General features: G+C 41.7%; 1 protein-coding gene across 15 annotated transcripts in view; it reads right to left on the bottom strand.

Moving 5' to 3' along the window:
* The window catches only part of LOC106496950 (uncharacterized), a 50,934-nt gene extending 27,364 nt beyond the window's left edge, over nucleotides 1-23,570 (bottom strand). For 4 of the 15 annotated variants that reach the window (XM_067291128.1, XM_067291121.1, XM_067291129.1 and 1 more), the window contains exons 1-4: nucleotides 23,265-23,570; nucleotides 22,831-22,977; nucleotides 21,792-21,860; nucleotides 10,050-10,083 (exon numbers count right to left, since the gene is read on the bottom strand). In XM_067291128.1, the coding sequence (XP_067147229.1) occupies nucleotides 10,050-10,083; nucleotides 21,792-21,860; nucleotides 22,831-22,902 (175 nt within the window). In that variant the 5' untranslated portion in view covers nucleotides 22,903-22,977; nucleotides 23,265-23,570. Of the gene's footprint in view, nucleotides 1-9,569; nucleotides 9,602-10,049; nucleotides 10,084-12,281; nucleotides 12,331-21,791; nucleotides 21,862-22,830; nucleotides 22,978-23,264 lie in introns of those variants that run through there. The other 11 variants (XM_067291122.1, XM_067291123.1, XM_067291126.1 and 8 more) reach the window with 11 other exon arrangements.
* Nucleotides 23,571-24,549: the final 979 nt, after the last annotated feature.

Raw genomic sequence — 24,549 nt, 5'->3', positions numbered from 1 at the left:
CTGTTTGAGTTTTGATTGGCAGCAAAAAATATTCCTAATGGAACAAATATTTAAGAACAAACATGGAATTCCCTGCCCTTCTGTGCGTTTTTTTTTTCCTTCCTGTTAAGCATAATGTGACCCTAACGTGGTATCCTAGGGGGAAAGATTACAATAATATGTTGTTAAGTATTCATGGTATTTTTACTTCTGTTTGCTGAGATTTGAAGACTGTAGTGGTTTTTATGATTCTTCTCATGAAATTCATCAGTATGTTAAAATACAGCTATATGTCATTAGGAAGATGGGTTCTACTTTGCACATTTTTTCTCAGCTTAAAAATATGTAGTTTAATACTTCCACATACTCTTTTATTTTGGCTGACACTGAATGCACTTAATGCATATATGAGATTCTTTTGCAGATAGATTTAGCTCATCTCTGCTGGTTCTCCAAGTTGACCAGAAGTACTGTAAAAGTGTTTTAGGACAGTGCAAAACCTAAGCGTTTAAAACTTAATAAGGAACAAGGTATGATAGCCATGGTTCAAACACTACTAGTTCAGGCTCAGTAACATATTAACTGTGTTTTTGCAGCTTCTGGTCTGCCCTGAGTACAAGAAGAGTTTGCTGTGCAGTTTACCATATTAGTGAAGGTTATGTCTTCTCTATTAGACTTTAAAATTAAAACCATTTATTGAATTTCCCTGTTTGAAGATCAACAACTGATGGGGAGAGATGGGATCCACCTCACTAAGCGGGGCACACGTCTCTGAATGGGGTGGGTGCCCTGGTGACGAAGGATACAGGTTGGCCAACCTGGTAAGGAGGGCTTTAAACTAGGAAAGACGGAGGAAGGGGGGAGTTATAGTGACAGGGTAGTTGGCAGAAGACAGCTCAAGTCAGGATACCTCCAGCAGGTGAAGGCAGCCAGGGAAGTGCGCATGGGAGTAGCTATGGAGGATCTGGCTGGATAGATGAGGGGAGAGCAGTGGATGTTGTCTACCTCGACTTCAGCAAGGCTTTCGACACTGTCTCCCATAACATCCTCATAGACAAGCTCAGCAAGTGCGGGCTAGATGAGTGGACAGTGAGGTGGATTGAGAACTGGCTGAATGGCAGAGCTCAGAGGGTTGTGATCAGCGGCACAGAGTCTAGTTGGAGGCCTGTAGCTAGCGGTGTCCCCCAGGGGTCAGTACTGGGTCCAGCCCTGTTCAACTTCTTCATCAGTGACCTGGATGAAGGAACAGAGCGCACCCTCAGCAAGTTTGCTGATGATCCAAACCTGGGAGGAATGGCCGATACACCAGAATGCTTGCTGCCATTCAGAGAGACCTGGACAGGCTGGAGAGGTGGGCGGAGAGGAACCTCATGAAGTTCAACAAAGGCAAGTGCAGGGTCCTGCACCTAGGGAGGAATAACCCCATGCACCAGGACAGGTTGGGGGTGGACCTGCTGGAAAGCAGCTCTGCGGAGAAGGACCTGGGAGTGCTGGTGGACACCAAGTTAAGCATGAGGCAGCAATGTGCCCTTGTGGCCAAGAAGGCCAATGGTATCCTGGGGTGCATCAGGAAGAGTGTTGCCAGCAGGTCAAGGGAGGTGATTCTCCCCCTCTACTCAGCCCTGGTGAGGCCACCCCTGGAGTACTGTGTCCAGTTCTGGGCTCCCCAGTACAAGAGAGATGTGGCACTACTGGAGCAAGTCCAGCGAAGGGCTTCTAAGATGATTAGGGGACTGGAGCATCTCTCTTATGAGGAAAGGCTGAGAGAGCTGGGCCTGTTTAGCCTGGAGAAGAGAAGGCTGAGAGGGGGGGATCTTATTAATGTCTACAAATATCTTAAGTGAGGGTGTTAAGAGGATGGGATCAGACTCTTTTCAGTGGTGCCCAGCGACAGGACAAGAGGCAACGGGCACAAACTGAAACACAGGAAGTTCCATCTGAATATGAGGAAAAACTTCTTCACTGTGAGGGTGACAGAGCACTGGAACAGGTTGCCCAGAGAGGTTGTGGAGTCTCCTTCTCTGGAGATATTCAAAACCCACCCGGACGCAATCCTGAGCAATGTGCTCTAGGTGACCCTGCTTGAGCAGGGGGGTTGGACTAGATGTTCTCCAGAGGTCCCTTCCAACCTCGACCATCCTGTGATTCTGTGAAATCACACTCCAGGACTGCAAACAAAAACATTTTGACAATGTACCAGCACTTATTTTATACAGAAAAGCTATCAAGTAAACTGCGATAGAAAATACCTCATGGGACACTTCTTACCCTGGGAATTGCAGGGGCCCATCCCCACCAAAACTTCATGAATCTCACTCATGTCTTTCTCTGGTGTTCCGCCTTAATAGTGAGATGCAGCAGCAGTATGCTGACAGAGGTGCCATGTAACAAGATGGTGCCATGTAATGAGTTTCCAAAGACAAATTTTTTACACTACAGAGTTCTCATGCATTTGTGTGGCTGGGCAGTAGCTCAGTGGGGATTATGCTGACTATTCCCAAATCTGTGGAGATAGGCATGTGGTCTCTTGGGCTGAACATGAAAAGAGGTGTGCAGAAAAGTTAAAGGTACCTTGTAAAGGTAACTTAACCTTTAAAGTAAAGGCTTTTTTTCCCCCCATTTTCCAAAAACTAAATATTTTTGTCTTAATATTATATTGATAATGATTAACCCATGCTGCTCTTGTTTTGTATGCTGTTGTTTTGTTAAAGTTTCATTGCATTCACCTGCATGCATACTACAAAGTTTTCTTCTGAAATCCCCACCAGCTAAAAAACATTAGAGCCTTCAGTGGTATCAGATGCATCAGATTATCAGGAAGAAAAACCATAATGTCTAAAGTTTGAAAATCTCTCAGTGAAAATCCCTGTAACTTCATATTTTCTTAAGTCCTTTCATTAAATAAATTAACCAGTGCACAAAAAAAAGGAATGGCTCAAATGTTTTGTAACGTGCATTGCTTCTTCCTAAATCATAATCAACTAGAGGTTTTTACTATCATTAAAACAAAAACACAGATTTCAAAAATACATCTAAAAAGGATGTTAGCTCATTTATATTCAGCTGCCTGGTCTCTGTGTCTCATACTTCCCCACAGTACAGACTGGAGCAGGAGGACCTAAGATGACAATATGACAGTCAGACTTCTTCTGACATACTTTTATTAAGTACATAATAGATTATCCAAACAAGTTAGAATAGGACTAAACAATTATCTTCATTTTGCATGTTTAATATTGCCAGTTTAGGTTCAGTAATAACAGTATTCCATCTTAGTATACTTTCCTTTTGTAACATTACTGCTTTAAATAATAAAAAAGAATCTTCATTTCCCCCCCCAACAACACAATATACCAAATACCTACATGGATATCACAGAAGCATAGAATATTCAATATTTTTTTAAAAAATTTTCAAAAATTGTGCTTTTTTATACTGTTATCAGAAAGCACCATTCTGATTGTTTTGATTATTATTTCGTATGAGCAGTTCCAGCGTGACAGGTGTTCAACAGATAGACAACTTCTAGTCTAAATGTTCAGAGCAGTCCTAGAGACAATTCATTAAGTCATTAAATTACATGCAGAATAGGAAACCCACTTGCTTTTACCCAGGCTTTCTTTCCCTTGCCCCACTCTTCCCTCAAATCCATACACACAAACCCACCACAAGTTAGCTTTCTCGGCATTCTGTAAATTGCAGCATTCAAGATTAAAACAAATCTGAAAGTTTAACTTGAACTACATACTTGTCCATGCAATTCCTGTTTTTGAAATGAGGAGGTTTTTCTTACTCAAGGAAAATATAACATGTTATACAATCACTGGTTTACTCCTTTTTTCTGTTTACCACCAGGAATATATTGTGTTTACACAGCGTTGCTCCAGAAGCAGTTTGCAATGCAGCCTGCCTTAATGTGGTTGAGGTTTACTCATATGATTAAGTTAAAAATCAACAGCTCCCAAAGGTAGCAGATTGTGGGGGGGGGGGGGGGGGGGGGGGGTTAAGGCATTTGCAGGTAGTTGTGATAATCTTTGTTAACAGTTAACAGTAGCAATTATGATCTTGATGACACTCTCTCATCCTTAATGGCAGTTTTGTATGAAAGCAACATTTAAGCTTTGTGTGTTTACCAGCTGCATAGCTTTGTAGTTCTGTTAACAATGTGAATTATACTTCTTACCCAAGTATCTCAAAACTGAAACACTATAGTATTTTCCCTTAAAGTATATTAGATAGACCGGAAGAACAGACTGACACATGAGCTGAAAATGAGCTGGACTGTCAGGCTCAAAGGACAGTGATCAACAGCCTAACTTCTTGTTGGTGACCAGTAACAAGCAGAGTACCCCAGGGACTGATTCCAGGGCCCATAATGAATAACGTCTTTATCAATAACCTGGCTGAGGATGCATAGAATACCCTCAGCAAATTCACAGACACTACTAATTATGAGGATTAAATTGATGTCAAAGTTTTGGTCAAGCAGAACCTTGGGAACACTGAGGATTAAAGAAACCTCAAGAAACTTAACAAGGAGAAGCACAGAGTTCTGCACCTGGAATAACACCCACAGATCAGTACAGACTGGGATTCGACTGCCTGAGCTACACTGCTCTTGAAAAGAACCTGACAGGTATGATGGATGTCAAGTTGAACATCAGCCAAAAGCATATCTCTTCATAAACAAGGCAAACCACACACTAGGATACCTTAGGTGGAACACAGGCAGCACACTTAGGAACATTTTTATCCTTCACTATTTGGTGCTTGTGAGGCTGTCTAGTTTCAGCGCTCCTCATCCCTCCAGCTCAAATAGAGAAACTAGAGAAGGTCCAGTGGAAGGGCTACCAAGGCAAATAACTAAGGGTAAATAACTTATGAGAAGACATTAGGGAGCTGGGCTTGTCTGTTCTGGAGAAGTGGAGTCTAAGGGGTGATCTAGGAGTAGCCCAAGGCTACCTGAAGGGCAGTTACAAAGATGATGAGTCAAACCATTTGGGGCAGTGGCTGACAGCATTAAAACAAAAAAAAACAAAAAAACCCAAACCACCAAAAACCAAACCCCCAAAAAACAAACCCCCAAAAAACAACAACAAAAACAAAACAAACCCCAAAAAACAAAAAAAAAAGCCAAAAAACCAAACCCCAAAAAACCAAACCCCAAAAATAAAAAAACCAACAGCAGCCAGAAATGGTTGCTTAGGAGGCGTGGATTAGATGTTAGGACAGAGTTCTCCTCTGAGACAGGGGAACAGCAGCAGACTGGTTTACACACAGTTTGCAAACTCTCTGGCCTTGGGGATTTTCAAGACTTTGATAGGGAAGATTAGATAACCTCAAGCAATCCTTTCCAAGTAATGATTTTTATTCATTAAGGATACCTTCCAGAGACTAGTTATCAATTTAAACAAACAAACAGTCCTCTCCTTTCAATATTCGATGAAGTGGTCCTGAAAACATGCTTTATGTCTATACATGTATTTATAATGCATACACATTCTTACTGACTGCCAGAAATTAAACTTCAAAACTTAAAGACAGTTTCAGATGTTGTCATTTCTGTTACTCAAAGACAACACAGATGCATTGGATTCGGCCCAGTAGACTCGCTTTTGAATTCCTGAGAGGTGAAGTTAACAATATTCCATATTCCAATAACTCCCATATTTCATCATATGGGAGAATGGCTCAAAGAGAGGTGATAAGGCAACTGGAGTAGTGTTCAATCATAGCATGTATATTATTAAAATCTCAGAAGTATCTTCTATTCTAGTCTGAACTTGAAAAAGAACTTCCAGGTTTCCTTTCTATCAACAAAGTAGCAGTAGCTTTGCACCCCAAAACTATATATATATACCAGAATGCCTGCATGCTAAAAAAAAATTAATTTAGCTTGCATCAGAAAGCCAAAATGCCGATCAGGATATATTTCATTGCTGAACCCAAGGCAGAACACAGGATATTTGTGCTTTCAGGGGAGGAAGGACTCATAGCCACACCTGTTAAATGCACCTTATCTTCAGATCTGATTCTTCCCCTTGACCCCATGCTAAACAGAAAGACCAGATGAAGCTTGTTTCACTCATGGTGCTACATAAAGGTTGCCAAATCCAGCAACTAAACACATACAATAGACTCTCAATTGCACTTTTCATTACCTTTTTATCTTTGTAGAATTATTGCAAACATTTCTATAGCTTCCTGCACCTTCCTGTAACACAAGAAAAATTCCACAAGCTATGCAAAAAAACCCCCACTCATTAATCCACTCATTCGTACCAAATTAATTTCACCAATACAGCCCAGAAATGGTTTTAATACGGTTCATACACTGTACTATCCCTCCTACATAAGCTGCCTCATTTTAGCAATAATCCACTGTCTTTTGCCATTGCCCAATGAACGTTTCCTCATTGTATAATGCTTGCTCAAAGTAGTGAGATTTTTCTAAGCTTCTGTCTGCTTTGTTTGAAAGGTCACAGGAAAGAAAGTAACACTCAGTCTCTTCCCTTCCTGATCCGTGAACAAATGATTGCCCCTTCTAGGGCTGGAAGATACTGAACTCTTCCATCAGCCCAGTTATCACTGTACAAAAAAAAAATCATATGAGTGAAATCCATATACTAACTGGGCTTTGAATAATTTAGTAAAGTCATAAGACTTCTGCATCCTCTCTCTTCCCACATCTTCTGTTAAGCTGCCCTCTGCCAAACTGCTTGAAAGCAGGCAAAAAAAGAAAACAGATACCCAATTCTGTTATTACCACAAAAATAATTTTCTGATAGTTTTGCCATAATGGAAACTTGCATGGTATCCAGATGCCTTTTTTACAAAAAGTGGTACTCTTCCAAACAAAACCATCAGTTCATAAACAAATGCATTTTCTGACTTAACTGACTTGGAAGCCAACAAGATTCTACAAACAGCCCTGCTGTTAGGTTAGTCACGATCGTGACTTCTCGATTACAAAAAGTTACTTTTGATGGGTTCAGAGTGGATACTGAAAATTGCATTTCCCATTTCAAAATACTCAGAATCCAAATCACTTATCCTTTTCAAGTGTGGTTTATGAACAATAGCAGCATTGGTGTTATTCTGTCTACTGACAAAGGAGATTCAAAAGTGTGCAGTTTTGCAGCAATGAAGAAAATGCTGGGTTTGGTGTAAAATATTTCAATATGCCAAACCTCATCTTTTGAGGTGCCTGTTTTTCTTTAGACTGTGTAAATTTCAGATATGTCAGATTTTGTCCCATGTTATTTCCAAGAAGACTCATCTTTCACTTTGACAAACATTTTTGTTCCTGGCCACTCAAAACTCACTGGAAACATGCTGTGGCATTTCACTCTCATTGGGGAATCTGACAACATGAACAGTAGAACAGGACTGCAAATCCAATTGCAATAAGAAGAGCACCCCATGAATTTATATCCTGAAATGATACTGTAGTCATACTTTACATAATGTACATAATTAAGAATATCCATGCTTTTCATGCTCCTTTGAAAGACTTCATTACTTGACTCCACAAATACAGTATAATTATTGTTTGGGCTAACTACATATGTATGGAAACTGTAGAAAAATTCATCAACTATTTAAAATGAAAAACAAAGGCCAAGCAATCAGCTGAGCAAATCCAGAATTTATTCTCCTATCTCAGTGACAAAACAACTGATGGAGTGCCTGGATCCACTAGCTCTGGAAGGGGAACTACATATTCAAAGTATCTGCAGAACTTCGAGCTCTCTTGCAGACATATTACCAGTTATACAGACAATTCTGCATTGTGGTCTCCAAAATGCAAATTGAATTGCTGTCTCTAAAAAGTCACTCAGGTGGAAAGCTTTTCTACTTGTAAAAATGAAATGCACCACACCACTAAAACAATACAAATCAACCTGATCAGCCTCCTCTGGACTAGTAAACCAGAACAACTGCTTAGCAAATTGGCTTCCTGTGTCTAAATCTTCAGTGAAGCAGTATTCCATATGGATAAAGTATGGTAAAGGAAACATCAGTAGTATGAATAGTTGTCTTTATGAATAATTGTCTTTATAAACATTTCATATTAGATGTAAAAAGATGTTGATTGCTTCAACACGATTATCCAGGTTTAGAAATTTCTGGACTAAAGCACATACTGCAAAGCTTTTGATATGTAATATATATCAGGAAACCAAACCCTGTAATGCTCAGACTCTTCCAAGAAGAGTTAGCTCTACCTCGTTTAACAGTTTCACATCAAAATTCTTCCCTGTAATAATCAGATATCTGACTCCGAAAGCAGAAAATTTTAACTCTTCATGTTCTTCAAGATCCATCACAGGTGAAACTTCTAAATCCACGGTGTTTCTGCAGATGCAGTGGTCATAACAAGCGTATGCTCTTAACTTGAATCTCCATGGAATGCTAAGCTTATAGTGCATTAAACAATGTCTTTTTCTAAAGATGTAGGTCTTTGCAAAAGGCTCCTGTACCCCACCACTCTGCCTTTTTACAGTCTTGCTGCCACCCCTTCTGGATTCCTATTTGTGTCTCGCTTTCTCCCCAAGCATCCTTTACATTTTTCCTCCAAAACAAGGCTTTATGGTCCTGATGTAGTAAGCTCTTCAGGAATCGCATTTAAGAATATTAGATTCATCAGTATTGCTTTTCTGAGAGGAACTACAAAGAAATCCTTGGGGAGAGGGAAAAAAAAAAAAAAACTCCACTAAAAACTCCAGCCCTTAGTCAAACAAATCTATTGATGTATTGTTGCTAAGGTATAAATATAATTCTTGAGTGCATTTTGAGGGGACCTACATGTTTTCAAAGCTTTTGCAGAATTTCTGACAAGCAGCTGCATTACCAGTATTCCCAAAACCAGAAGATCTACATGCAGTGTTCATGTCTGCTGAGGCAAAACAGGACAGAATGCCCCATAATTGTTCACACAATTGAATGACGTCTTGCACTGGTATTCTGTGGTCAACATCAAACAACCACAGCAGCTAATGAAGCCCAGTCTCCTGGTAAACAGACTGACCAGTGTTTTTTCCTGAATCTTTCTCCTGTATTGATTCTTCTGTATCCAGTAAGTGGTGAGTTCAGCCTGCAACACTTCCCTCAGCAGGGGATTAAAAGCATCTCTCTTCTCTGAGCAGATGCCTATTTTCAGGAACTCTCAATCAGTCTGGTTCAAAATGGCTAAGAGGTTCAAAAGTTACGGATGACAAAGCAGAGCATGTTTCTTTAAATCTTGTTTCTTTGGAGAGCAGGCTAAAAAGATGAACTAGAAATGAAAAGCTCATTTCTTGTGATGACTGACTGTATGTCTATTTTGCTTTTACATCTTCACATTGACAGAGCAGGGAGTACTGATAAAATCCATGTTCTCTGCTTCCCGTACATTCAAAAGCTATTATTCTTTACCTAGTACCACATCATTAGTCTTTACAGTGAGATTTCCACTTCATCTGTGAGCAAGTTATATTCCAGGTTTTCGGTCTCTTCCCATAACTCTGTTATTTTCATTGACACATGACAGTCTGGATTCATGTTCTCAGTTTATGGGAGAAGAGGTATACCCCAACAACTGAGTTTACCTTGAATAGGTCTTTGCTACTCCAAGTCCACGCTGCAATAAACAGAGACAGAACATTCATATGACGCAGCTAGGAAACACCAGCCACAGGAAGAATTGCAACTGCAACAGTACTGTGCTAGCCTGCTGATGCTTCTCAGTATATTGCCCAAAGCTTAGCAGTGCATTAAACAGATGGACAACTGGCAGATGGTATAGCCTGGGAAAGTAAAAAACTAAAATACTGACTATCCATCCCTCTACTAAATAGATATACAAATATTTATATCTGGAAACGCACAATTGAGGTTTCATGCTCTAACATATTTCTTTGCTCAACAGTTCATTAGATAAAAATCTCAGAGAAAAATTTTCAGCATATTGAAGAAAAAGTTATAAATGCATAAATTTGACAAATGAACTACTGGAAGAGCAACAAATGTTATAATCCCTGAACAATATCTATCCTAAGAGGCTGTAAAGAATAAAGTGTTATACTTACAATAGACAGTCTTGGGTCTCAGGGCTTTCTCTTTCTTTAATTATGAAGATGCAAGTCATCCCAAAACAAAATAAGAAAAAGAAATTAATGTGCTGCATCATTTAAAGAAAAAACCCTGTACTTTCTGAATGAAGCCTTTGCAGATGAATGACAATATAGGCCAACTTTCCATTATCAAGTAAGAAAAAATTACAGCCCTTATGATTTTCTGCAAAAGCTGGAAGTACAGACAAAAGTGTACTTGTAGTTAATACCATAAGGTTAATTTAAAGAAAGCCCTGGTATTAATGGATTTTTAAGAGACGATTATGGCTTAAAACACATGGTCTCAGGGACAGCTATACAAAACCTTGATTTTTGCAGGATTGAAGTTCCTAAAATTCTAAAAGTTGTAGTTAAAAAAAAAAGTTCCCTGACCATTTTGGGGTGATTTGGCTAAACCTTCAGATGAGCCAAATCTCCTGGAAGTTTGTTGACACTGAGAACAGGAAAAGTGGCTTTCATCAACTGAATCCATAATAGATCACTTTTTGGCAGCATGTAAGGAAAAGAAGAACTTATACTTCCATTTCAAAACATGGCTAAAACCAGTACTAACTCATTTCTAGATCTTTTCAGGAAATAAACACAAACTTGACATTTAAAGGAATGAACCAATATAAATGTCATCATTCCAGTGAGGCAGCTGTTTGTCCAGACTGTTCCATGAAGTTGAGTGCTATGTTTGCAGTATTCAGTGCCATGAAAGAGATGCTGCAAGTCACTGTGACAATTCACTAAAAAGCAAGATTGTCACAACTATTGGCACAATTATTAAGATTGACCCAACTACAATTTGTTAAAGAAGCCAAATAGTTGCCTTTTGTGGGAGTTATAAGAAATGGAAGTCCCAGTATTGCCACAGATAGTGCGTGGTGCTGTATGAGCTCAGAAGGATTTTATAAATTTGGAATACAGATACTGAGTCTCCCTTGTAGTAATGCTGCCACAAGCGTTTTTATTACTCACGCTACATGTCATTCTGCTTCAGAGTTTTACAACTAACAGCTGGTAACAGCTAACTTTCCAGAGAAGTGCAGAAAACATTAGCAACTGTGAGCTGATGTACAAAGAGAATTTCTTCCTGACCATTTTTGAAAGACCAAATTTTGACTTTGATTGCACTTGGATTACTGCTTTCATTGACATCAGAAATGGAGTTCCACAGTTGAGGTTGACAGATCCATTGTACTTGTGACTCTTGAGGCTTCCTGAAACCCAAACACTATACCAGGAATGAAGATTCTCACACTTCAGGTAAGAAATTTATTCTCTGTCCTGAGCCATATGTTGCAAGCAAGTTACAACGGCTGTTTTTGAGTTAAGACTATGAAAAGTTAGACACTTTGTTAAAAGTTACCCTAACTTTGAGAAGCCGTAATTCAAAAACTGCTGCAAACCTCCCATGCACCATCATCCATAAGAGTTAGTGCATAGGTTAATTTTAACAAAATTCAAGTTCACAAAGTAGCTAACAAAACATTGTTTCACATGCATAATTAAATATTATGTAAACATCATTTAGCCCTCCCTAAATATACACACTCCTGAATCACATCAGCTAGATGCCAGCAACCTATGCATGGAAATTCTATTTACTCTAACTCTTAATGCTCACACCCTAAGCAAACCCATATTTTTTGCAAAAGAAAAGTTCCACAGTTTAAGCCTCTTTGGATCCTGAAGATAAGCTACAGACCATGGGAGCATATTATATACTTCTTGGAACAAAATATAAACAACATAATAGCAAGGCAAGTTTCATATAAGTGAAAACCAACTATTTCAACATTCAGAGTATCAAAACAAAAACATCCAATTAATATGTTTTTCCAGCACAGTTGATCTTAATGCCACACCAATGAACAGAAAACTGCCTGTACATCAGGTATTTTCAACCACAGGTTCTGAAGTATGATAACCAAGGGAAGATGTACAGCAGAAAAGAGAATAGAGAATGAAGACAAACAACTCTCTTCACAGGTCAGGATATTTCTTTTTTGTAATGAGGTTGCAAAGTCTTGAATCTAGATTCTTTTTCTTTTGGGACACAGGAGGCATTTCTACCCTCCCAAGATATACTGGGAAAGACAGGAACCTTGCATCCTTGTTGGAGCCAGAACAGTCTTCACCGTGCTTCATATACAGCTCACAGAATAGAGATGTAACACCACTTTTCTGCTGGTGACATACCTGCAAAGGACTGTTCTCAAAATATGCAGAAAAAGGCGTTCCACTCTAGGGTTTCCTCTTTAGCAAACTGTCTGAACAACACAGCTAAGCTGTATTTGCTAAAACAGAATAAAAATATATCATATATACTATATTCCAGGTATATACAACATTTCTGCCTGGGGACTGCTCCATCAAAAGGTCTGGAACTTTACTCATCTGCATGAAATCTATCATTCAACATATTCCCCCATTGCTTTTTTAGACTTGTTACAATGAAAAGCATTAGTAAACTAATGCAAATCATAGTGTTTTCTAACCAGTTTAACATTCAACAGTTTTTCAAAGCATGTAATACAAAGTCAACACCAATTTCCCACGAAGGCTATTTTGTCTAAGTTAATTTTCTTCCCATTATTACCTATGCAACAAGAAATCCAGAAAACCCAACAGTATGCAACCAGCCAGAGGCCATACAAGATATACACAGCCCTGGATTGTGGTTATCCCAATCCCACAAACTTTTATTTATGTGATTCTGTGATGTGATTGTGTATATACACACACACACACACACACACACAAAACCTATATACAATGAGACATATATATATATAGGTCAAGGACCTAGAAACCATCATCTTGAAGAACACTGAAGTCAGTGACAAATACAAACTCTTGGCACAGCAAAGAACCAGCTCTTAGGGACAGCAAGTAGATTAATTCTAAAGAGGCATACCATGAAGAATTAAAATATTATCTAACATTTTGTCAATTAAACACCCAAAGACTTGTTTGAGAACTTCCATGCTTAAGTTTCACATATCATAAAATGGAAATGGAATCAATTTTACCTAATTAGATAATTAATCTAATAATCTACTCTTAAATTAAAGTAACTGCTCCGAAAACTGTTAGGAAAAAGCTGCTAAGTCTTTACAGCAATTTCAAACGCAAATGGAAAAAGCTTCAAAAACAAAATCCAAAATAATAACACACTAGGAAAAAAGTCATTGCGCAGACTGAACATTTACCTGAAACATTTTAAAATTACATCTGGTTTTATGAAGCAATATGTCATCTAGTCTATTCCTATCCCTCAAAATCTTTAATGCATTAATTCAATGGATGATAGAGCATTCAGCCTGCAAACTGCCAATAAAAATACAAATCAAAAACTCCGCACTTATTTTCCTGTAAAAATGCAGATTCAGCTTAACACACCAAGTTATTAACCTCCCATACAGTCAAAGCAATTCCATAAGGTTTTAAGTCTGGGCTTATGCTCTATTAATGAAAGTAACAAAATACTCTGAATAAAAGCAAAACTTCTATTTAACTGTTAATGAAACTGGGTAGGATGCTTAGGCTGCCATGAATATATTGAGATTATTTTGTTGCATATTATTTACATCTTCCCCTCCTGCAGCATCCCTCTTAAGAACAGCGTATGATTTAGGTGCTATCAGTTCAAATGTGCAGGGTGAGAATCAGAATAGGAGAAAAAAATTTAAATCTTTTAGCTCATCAAAAGCAACATTCCTGAAGCTTGTGTCAAGTGAAAAGTTGACAAACACAGATGTTTTTATTCTTCGGTTATACCTAGGTCACTAAAAAAACAAAACAAAAAAATCAACCTAGGTATTACAGAAGCAATGTGTTCAACACTGTTTACCTAAAAAGTATGCTTAGAAGTTCAGGAAGCAGCCTCTTTCTAACAGCAGCATTAGGATGCAAAATTTATTTCAAGTTAGTGATACTGACATAAGGGTGAGGAAACCAATCAACATACAGAGATAAAACTTTATAGTATTCAGAAGTAATCTGGATAAATATCTTTGGTTATTCCTGCTTTGGGTAGGTACCCAACAACCGAGTTAACCAAAAACAATACAAAGCCCATGTACCCAAAGTCAACTGAAGTATTCCAACAGATCTGTTACAAAGTCAAGCTTCATTAGAGCAGCTCCTCTTAAAATAATATGTTTTACTTTGAATAGCTATGGGAAATGCAGGCAAATGAAATTAGAATCGTTTCACATATGTAGCAATTCTTTTCACCTTTTTCTTGGGGTGTTCCACAGTGACTGTACTTCTCCTGAGGAGCAGTCACTTCTCATGCTTTTGAAACTTCCTCTACTGGAAGACAAACACATTTACCACTGCCATTTTAAAAAAAAACACAGGTAGCCAAAAGAGGTAAGTGACCTGACCAAATTCATAAAAGATGGCTGGTGGATTGACTGGTGTTGTGATTTAGGTAAAGAACTTGATCTTCTTTTCCTTTTGTTATGCTCTCAGGACAACATCCTTTGGTCTTGTTTCAAGTATGAAGAACTCACCTGGTAAGGACCATAAATTACGCTCCATTCACTACCAACATCTAGCCTGTATCAAGAAAGAGCATAAGCTCAGGATTTTTATACAGGCATACCTCGTTTTATCTCGCTTTGCTTTATTGCGCTTTGCAGATACTGCGTTTTTTACAAATTGACGGTTTGCAGCAACCCTGCGTCGAGCAAGCCTATCGGCACCGTTTTCCCAACAGCATGCGCTCACTTCGTGTCTCTGTGTCACATTTTGGTAATTCTCGCAATATTTCCAACTTTTTCATTATTATTATTATATCTGTTATGGTGGTCTGTGATCAGTGATCTTTGATGTTACTATTGGAATTGTTTTGGGGTGCTAAGAACTGCACCCACATAAGGCGGCGAACTTAAATCAGTAAATGTTGCGTGTGTTCTGACTGCTCCACCGACCAGCCATTCACCCGTCTCTCTCCCTCTCCTCGGGCCTCCCTTTTCCCTGAGACACAACAATATTGAAATTAGGCCGCTTAATAACCCTACAGTGGCCTCTAAGGGTTCAAGTGAAAGGAAGAGTCGCACGTCTCTCACTTCAAATCAGAAGCTAGAAACGATTAGGCTTAGCGAGGAAGGCAAGTCGAAAGCCGAGACAGGCCGAAAGCTTGGCCTCTCGTGCCAAACAGCTAGCCAAGCTGTGAATGCAAAGGAAAAGGTCTTGAAGGAAATTAAAAGTGCTGCTTCATTGCTGTCTTATTCTAAGAAATTGCCACAGCCACCCCAGCCTTCAGCAAACACCACCCTGATCAGTAAGCAGCCATTAACATCGAGGCAAGACCTTCCATCAGCAAAAAGATTACAAGTCACTGAAGGCTCACAGAATCACAGAATCGCTGAGGTTGGAAGGGACCTCTGGAGATCATCTAGTCCAACCCCCCTGCTCAAGCAGGGTCACCTAGAGCACATTGCACAGGATTGCATCCAGGCGCGTTTTGAAGATCTCCAGAGAAGGAGACTCCACAACCTCTCCGGGCAACCTGTTCCAGTGCTCTGTCACCCTCACAGTGAAAAAGTTTTTCCTCATGTTCAGATGGAACTTCCTGTGTTTCAGTTTGTGCCCATTGCCTCGCATCCTGTTGCTCAGCACCACTGAAAAGAGTCTGGTCCCATCCTCTCGACACCCTCCCTTCACATACTTGTACACGTTGATAAGATCTCCTCTCAGCCTTCTCTTCTCCAGGCTAAACAGGCCCAGCTCTCTCAGCCTTTCCTCATAAGAGAGATGCTCCAGTCCCCTAATCATCTTAGAAGCCCTTCGCTGGACTTGCTCCAGTAGTGCCACATCTCTCTTGTACTGGGGAGCCCAGAACTGGACACAGTACTCCAGGGGTGGCCTCACCAGGGCTGAGTAGAGGGGGAGAATCACCTCCCTTGACCTGCTGGCAACACTCTTCCTGATGCACCCCAGGATACCATTGGCCTTCTTGGCCACAAGGGCACATTGCTGCCTCATGCTTAACTTGGTGTCCACCAGCACTCCCAGGTCCTTCTCCGCAGAGCTGCTTTCCAGCAGGTCCACCCCCAACCTGTACTGGTGCATGGGGTTATTCCTCCCTAGGTGCAGGACCCTGCACTTGCCTTTGTTGAACTTCATGAGGTTCCTCTCCGCCCACCTCTCCAGCCTGTCCAGGTCTCTCTGAATGGCAGCAAGCATTCTGGTGTATCGGCCATTCCTCCCAGGTTTGGATCATCAGCAAACTTGCTGAGGGTGCGCTCTGTTCCTTCATCCAGGTCACTGATGAAGAAGTTGAACAAGACTGGACCCAGTACTGACCCCTGGGGGACACCGCTAGCTACAGGCCTCCAACTAGACTCTGCGCCGCTGATCACAACTCTCTGAGCTCTGCCATTCAGCCAGTTCTCAATCCACCTCACTGTCCACTCATCTAGCCTGCACTTGCTGAGCTTGTCTATGAGGATGTTATGGGAGACAGTGTCAAAAGCCTTGCTGAAGTCGAGGTAGACAACATCCACTGCTCTCCCCTCATCTACCCAGCCAGCCCTTCCATCAGAGAAGGCTATCAGATTGGTTAGGCATGATTTCCCCTTGGTGAAGCCATGCTGACTACTCCTGATCACCTTCTTTTCCTCCACATGCTTGGAGATGGCCTCCACAATGAGCTGCCCCATCACCCTTCCAGGGATGGAGGTGAGGCTGACTGGTCTCTAGTTCCCTGGGTCTTCCTTCTTGCCCTTTTTGAAGACTGGGGTGACACTGGCTTTCTTCCAGTCTTCAGGCACCTCTCCTGTTCTCCAGGACCTTTCAAAGATGATGGAGAGTGGCCTAGCAATAACGTCCGCCAGCTCCCTCAGCACTCGTGGTGCATCCCATCGGGGCCCATGGATTTGTGGGTGTCAAGTTTGCTTAAATGATCACTAACCCACTCCTCCTCCACCAAGGGAAAGTCTTCCTTCCTCCAGACTTTCTCTCTTGCCTCCAGGGTCTGGGGTTCCTGAGGGCTGGCCTTAGCAGTAAAGACTGAAGCAAAGAAGGCATTCAGTAACTCTGCCTTCTCTGCAGCCTTCGTCACCAGGGCACCCACCCCATTCAGCAAAGAGCCCACATTTTCCCTAGTCTTCCTCTTGCTACTGATGTATTTGAAGAAGCCCTTCTTGCTGTCTTTGACATCTCTAGCCAGATTTAATTCCAAACAGGCCTTAGCCTTCCTCGTCACATCCCTGCATACTCCGACAACGTTCCCATATTCCTCCCAAGTGGCCTGTCCCCCTTTCCACTTTCTGTATACTTCCTTCTTCTGGTTGAGTTTTGCCAGGAGCTCCTTGCTCATCCATACAGGTCTCCTACCTCCTTTGCTTGACTTCCTACTCATAGGGATGCACCAATCTTGAGTTTGGACGAAGTGATCCTTGAATATTAACCAGCTCTCTTGAACGCCCCTTCCTTCTAGGGCTGTAACCCATGGGATTCCTCCAAGCAGGTCCCTGAAGAGGCCAAAGTTTGCTCTCCTGAAGTCCAGGGTTGCGATCCTACTTAGTGCCCTGCTGCCTCCTCGCAGGATCCTGAACTCCACCATCTCATGGTCACTGCAGCCAAGGCTGCCCCTGACCTTCACAGCTTCAACCAGTCCTTCTCTGTTTGTTAGTACGAGGTCCAGCAGCACACCTCTCCTTGTTGGCTCCTCCACCACCTGTGTCAAGAAGTTGTCACCAATGCTCTGCAGGAACCTTCAGGACTGTTTGTGCCTAGCTGTGTTATCTCTCCAGCAGATATCAGGGTGGTTGAAGTCCCCCATGAGAACCAGGGCCTGGGATCGTGAGGCTACTTCCAGCTGTCTGTAGAAGGCCTCATCAACTTCCTCTTCCTGATCAGGTGGCCTGTAGTAAACACCCACAACAGTGTCACCCATGCTAGCCTGCCCTTTAATCCTTCCCCATAAGCTCTCGACTCGCTCTTCATCCACCCCTAGGCACAGCTCAATACATTCCAGTTGCTCTCTCACATAAAGAGCAACTCCACCACCTCGCCTTCCTGGCCTGTCTTTCCTAAAAAGCACGTAGCCATCCATGACAGCACTCCAGTCATGCGAGCTATCCCACCATGTCTCTGTAATGGCAATGAGATCATGGCCCTGCGACCGCACACACATCTCTAGTTCTTCCTGTTTGTTCCCCATGCTGCGTGCATTGGTGTACAGGCATTTCAGGGAGGTGATCGAGCATGCAGGTTTCCCAGGAGGGATACAAGAGGATCCTCCATAGCCACATCCCATGCACACTTCCCTGGCTGCATTCACCCGCTGGAGGCATCCTGACTTGAGCTGTCTTTTGCCAACTACCCTGTCACTATAACTCTCCCCTTTCCCTGTTCTTCCTAGTTTAAAGCCCTCCTTACCAGGTTGGCCAACCTGTTGGCAAAGACCCGCGTGCCCCGCCTCCTGAGGTGGATCCCATCTCTCCCCAGCAGTTGTCGATCTTCAAACAGGGTCCCATGGTCGTAGAAACCAAAACCCTCTTGCCAACACCAGCAGCACAGCCAGTCGTTAACCTGGAAAGTCCATCTCCTCCTCCTCTCATCCATCCCCCTCACTGGCGGGATTGAGGAGAAGATGACCTGGGCTCCCAGACCCTTCACCACCATCCCCAGAGCTCTGAAATCCTGCTCAATGGTCTCCAGTTTGCCCTTGGTGTCGTTAGCACCCACATGGAAGAGCAGCAGTGGATAATAGTCTGAAGTGTGGACAAGCCTTGGCAGTCTTTCCATGACATCTCGTACGCGAGCCCCGGCAGGCAACAAACCTCTCTGACAAGAGGTCAGGTCGGCAGATAGGTGCCTCCATCCCCTGCAGCAGGGAGTCACCCACAACAATCACCCGCCGCTTCTTCCAGGTGTTCTGGCAAGGTACAGGGTCTGTTGTCCCAGTTACTTCCCTTGCAGCCATGCCCATCTCCTCCTCATCCTGGAGGGCACTAAACCTGTTCTTCAAATGCAAGTCCTCGGGAGCAGGAGGAGTCTTTCTCCTCCTATGAGCAGTGACCAGCTTCCAGCCACCTTCTACAGTGTTATGATGTACCATTTCACACAGCACAGAGCCCTCCAGCAACTCCACTTCTGTGGGGGGTTGCAACTCCCGAAGCTGCACAGTCTCCGAAAATACCCCATCTCTTGCTCCGCTTCCCGGATGCTGCGCAGCCTACTGACTTCCTCCTGTAACTCCCTTACCTGACAACACAGCTTGTCAACAGCAGCACACCTCCTGCAGGAGAGCTGGCTGCCAGCCCAGGCCTCCTGGAGAGGCCCCAAGCACTCCCTGCAGCCTGAGACCTGTAGAGCCACATCTACTGTCAGAGGGTCGGTCTGGGTCCCAGCCTCTGACACAGCAACTCCAACAGCCACTGGGGAGCATGCTGTGCGGCATGTCACAACCATACCTGAGGAAACGTACACCACAGGGAACAGAAACAAAGGTTCCTTCGCGCGCCCTTCTGCGCGAACTGCTGCGCAAACTGCTGCGTCTGTTCGCTGCTGCGCAAACTGCTGCGTCTGTTCGCTGCCTCTGGGAGCTGCGCTCTAGGCCTGGCTCTTATATAGGCCTCTCCCTAGCACTGGCTAAGAGGGTGCTTGACCGCCCTAATCAAGGGCCACTGGGATCAAAGGCCCCAACTCCCTCTGGTCAGGGGCAACCAAGAGAGCTTGTTAGCAGCAGCCACTCCTAGCTAGAGCTTTTCCCATGAGCTTTTCCCAGGAGAAGTCAAGGCCTCCTGCAGTTGTCCTTGCCTAGCTTCCCCCTTCCTGTTCACAGCAATCACCTGCTAGTTCCTCGGGGGTCCTCAGAAAGCCCACAACTTCCAACAAGATCCTCAAGTTCTAGTCAGAGCCCAAACACTGCTGCGCAAACTGCTGCGTCTGTTCGCTGCCTCTGTTCGCTGCAATGATGCTGACTCAGATGATGGTTAGCATTCTTTAGCAATAAAGTATTTTTTAATTAAGGTATGTGCATTGTTTTTTTAGACATAATGCTATTGCACACTTTGAACAGACTTTACACTTACAGTATAAACATAACTTTTATACGCACTGGGAAACCAAAAAAATTTGTGTGACTTGCTTTATTGTTATATTCGCTTTATTGCAGTGGTCTGGAACCAAACCCGCAATATCTCCAAGGTATGCCTGTAGTTGCTTCAGGCTGGAAGATACATAAACTTCTTGTGATAGATGAATGAATTCTGACCTCTTGCAGCTAAAACATACAAGGGATTTCATAACTTAAAGTGAAGAATTAAAGGTAACTGAAAACAACAATGATGCAATCTTGGAAAGTTATTCCTACAGGAATGCAGTCATGTGAACACCAGTACTAATATTTAACCTCTAACAAGCATCCATTTTTCAACCTGCCTGAATCTTATCCATGATAAATTTACAATCCTTCATTAGAAAAACTCAAGAAAGTTTGAAGAAGGGTACTCAAAATAATCTAGTATGCATTGATTCTAAAGAGTGAAAGAGAAGGAAAATACATCGTAGATTTGCTAAGAAAAAGATGACTGGTTTTTCACTTTAAAAGGTAGAAACATGAATTGCTATGGAAGTTAACTAGGAAATAAAAAAAAAAACAAGCACATAACCAAAAGAACTTCTTGCATCAGCAAGAACCGTTTGGCAGGGCATAAAAATACCAGGGTACCGTACACTTCTATTGGATCAATAGAGAACAATAATCCTGGGAAAAAAGTGTTTGGAAAAAATGGAGCCATTGACTTAAATAAGAGTCAATACTATTAAACAACTGCTTAGCAAGCAGGTAATAGAATGCTACTGATCAGTCTTAAAAACTGAGAGGTGGGGAGCCATCCTTCATCTACAAGTGAAAGAAAAATACTTGAGAAAGACAGTATTGTGCTTAGCCTTTAGTGTTCCAAGAAGAATAAAATGTCATTAAGAAAACATCAGAGCTGGCAGCCACAGCAATACAAACAATCTGATCACAATAATCCTAAGTTACAGGGGAAAACGTGGACAACTGACTATGCCTCAAAACTTTGTTGAGTGAGAAGGTGAAGTTTAAAAAAAACAAAATTTGATTGTCAGTCAATCATGAGTCAAAAGCTCTCTTCTCAGACTCGCAGAAAGTTGTCTAACCATTTAAACACATACAAGCAAAGACAGGAAAATCAGAAGTTGCTATTGAGATACTTCAAACAAATAGAACCATGTGGTATGTAGTTATGCCTACTAAACTGCTGTATGCAATCACGAAACGATGTTACCATACATCAAAAAAATTCTAATAAGCTGTTTTTTAGTTTACAGAATGCAAATACAGGTCAGTACTAACCAAAATACAAAGTCCACATAACTGACTTGAAAACAGAACAGTATTTTTATCAACTAAATTCAAACCTGAAGTTTCCATTCTTTCACTTCCTGCAATGTCTGTGTAATTTAAACATTAACCTACAGCTAGCACACTTAAGCTTACCATTAGTTATTGTACCTTTCAACAGTTACATGCTGTACAAAACAGTTATGAGATACCACCTCAAAATTTTTTCTTGAGACTTTTCAAGCAAATTGGTGTTACAGAGCTACCAATGAGTTACATAAGCACTTGCAGACATGCAAAATCAATTACTCAATTTTACAAGAATTCCAGATTTATGACAAATTTGCATATACGCACACAATATGGGAAAAGATTACCTTTCTATGCTTTGCACCACGATAGTGTGACTGAAGACTTATAGAACTCATACATGGAACTTTACAAACCTAAAAAGATAAATTGAAAACACATATTCAGTTCTGCTATAACTGATCAACTACAAAATATCTGTAAGAACTGGAAACAAACCCATGTCTACAGCAACAAACCCATGTCTACAGCAAGAACCCTCAAGGTTTTCTTTTGCTTAAACAGCACAAGTTGCCTGAAATTTAGAATAGCAGCACACCACTAACATGACCAGAAGTAGCGTGCATCATACCTGTAAATGATACTTGAATACATCTTTAAAAATAACAAGTGGTATGAACCTTTTAAGAGCCTCTCCTCCACTCTTCCCTACAGTTTCTGGATTCTTAGCTTTCTAAACATCTCTACACTGAAAAGCCAACAGAAAGGTATGGTCATACAGTGCTTAGGAGAGAACTAGGAGGCTTAAGAGACAGAACTATATCCTAGAACCACTACAATTTCAATCATTGTTACATCAAAGGGATCAGAGAAACAATGTAGGAAGTCATCTGCACTCCATTAGAAATAACAGTCAGAACAATTAATATAAGATACAGATCTACAGATATTTCTTACCATCTTCAACTAAAATACTACTACACACTTGTACCGTCTATTCTTCTTGATCTACTGCCCACATATTTAATAGGTCAGACAAAACCCCCTAGAATAATATGATTTACAAAAACGTATTATGACTCAGAGTTTCATCCTCTACAGATGAGAGAGCCTTTAAAATTGTCATAAAAACCTAACACAGATTTAAAAGCTAGCAAGTAAGGACTACAATACTGCATTTGTGACAGCTGAATTCACCACACCATAGATAACTAGTTCTTACAGGGGCTGGCAAAGTTCTTCTCCACATTAACAGCATCTCTCACATACAAGTTTGCTGCACTGCAGCTAAGTTAGTACCGCACAAATTTCTATGAGCATAGTCTTTAATACCACAAACTCGTATTTTAGCCTATATTCTGAAAAGATATCAAGAAATTTACTCACTTCACAATAATATTTTTTTTTTTCAGATACCGGTTTAGCATCTTCTGGCTTAACTTCATTTGCAGTGCTCATCCTGCAAAACTGGTTCACTGCACACAGGAAAAAGAAAGTCCGCTTCTTGTTTACGTACTACTTTTCGACAAACAACTCGGGGGCAGAGAGGGAGGAAGCATTACTCGGATGAACTACATAAAGTAAGTTTAATTTTCCTTTTTCAACGCGTTTCTAGGGGAAACATAAGCTCTTTCATCACTAGAACACTCTTATGACCTTAAGCTTTCCGCACATGTAGCCCCTCATGTTTGTCTTTCCTAAAACACTTCACAGAAACGCCGGAGAAAAAGAAACCGCCCCCCCGGGAGCACCGCCCACCCGCCGCGTACACCCCCGGTGCTGGCACCTCCCCCCGCGAGTCGCTGAAGAAGCCGGGGTACCTCGGAGCCACTCTCACCCGCTGCCCCCCAGCGCCTGCTTCAGCGGGCGACCAGGCCAGCACGAGCTGCGCACACACCCACCGGCGCGTCCCTAGCGGAGCCGGCAATGACAACTGTGGCCGAACACCACAGAGCGCGCACGCAGCCACATCCGGGACCTCCTTCCGTCACTTCCGCTTCCTAAGACCAACAACGCGACACCAGAACGCCTTTACGCTGAAACCGTAGCACTTGCAGGAGCGTGCTCCTCCAGACGTGAAAGTGGCCTATCTCAGTAGCCAATAGGAAGAAGCTACCATGTCCCAGCCAATCAGACGCGCGAGCAGCTGGGGCAAGGTGATTTTTAAGGTGCCTCGCGCGGCGTGTTGCTTGGGTGTGATTTTTTTCTTGTCGACTGGTAGCACTGTGAGGTGACCGTTAGGGGTGAGCGATGGGCGTTCGTCGCTGAGGGGCGCGCGCGCGCGGGGACGGGCTGCGCCGCCTCTCTGGCTTCGAGCGTGTCCAGCTGTAAACTAATCCTCCTGTCTTCGTACTGGGGACTGGCGTTGTAAAAGATGGAGGAAAAAATAATCCTGCACGGTTTTAATTTAAATGCAAATATTTATTTTAAAATGTCTTCACTTTACATTTCAGACTGGTAATAAATGTAAAATATAATTTAGGAAATACACTTGAAATTTCCTTCTAAAAGCAGACTGAGGAAACAGTACAAAAAAAAAAACCATAAAAGTGCACCTGTTTTAACAAAATTCCAAAATATAAAATCCATATTTTACTGCCTGTTTCAATTAGCCTGCTATTGATATATTTTGAAGTCTATTATAATTGCTGTATACAAAGCAGCATAGTTGAAAGGGGTTAGATTACACATTTTGAAAAGAGTTGTCATTATTTATTTTGCCCTCTCAGGAGTTGTTTGATTGACTACCCCAAAGTAGCCATTTACAGTAAAACTCGTGTGCCTGCTATCTGCTTGCATAAATAGATTAGCTGTAAAAGTAGTATGCTTGCCTGAATTGCATGCATAAATACACACATTACATGCACAAATTGTTGCTTTTTCAAATAATGTTGATGTAGTTATGTTCTCTTCAGAAAGGTGCCCTTAAATTTGGGATCATACAATACCCTTTTGATGGAAAAAAGCAGTTACATCAAAAATGTTGGTAGATCTCCATGCACTTTTTATTTGATCTTTTCTTCCATTATATTACTTTAGGGGGAGCAGGTCTGGCACTTGCAATAGATGGATTATTAGCGGATTTTGATAGTAGATTGTACCCCT

This window comes from Apteryx mantelli, chromosome 2 (genome assembly GCF_036417845.1).
Source record: "Apteryx mantelli isolate bAptMan1 chromosome 2, bAptMan1.hap1, whole genome shotgun sequence".
NCBI classification, from domain to species: Eukaryota; Metazoa; Chordata; class Aves; order Apterygiformes; family Apterygidae; genus Apteryx; species Apteryx mantelli.
This window is presented reverse-complemented; position numbering and strand designations above follow the sequence as displayed.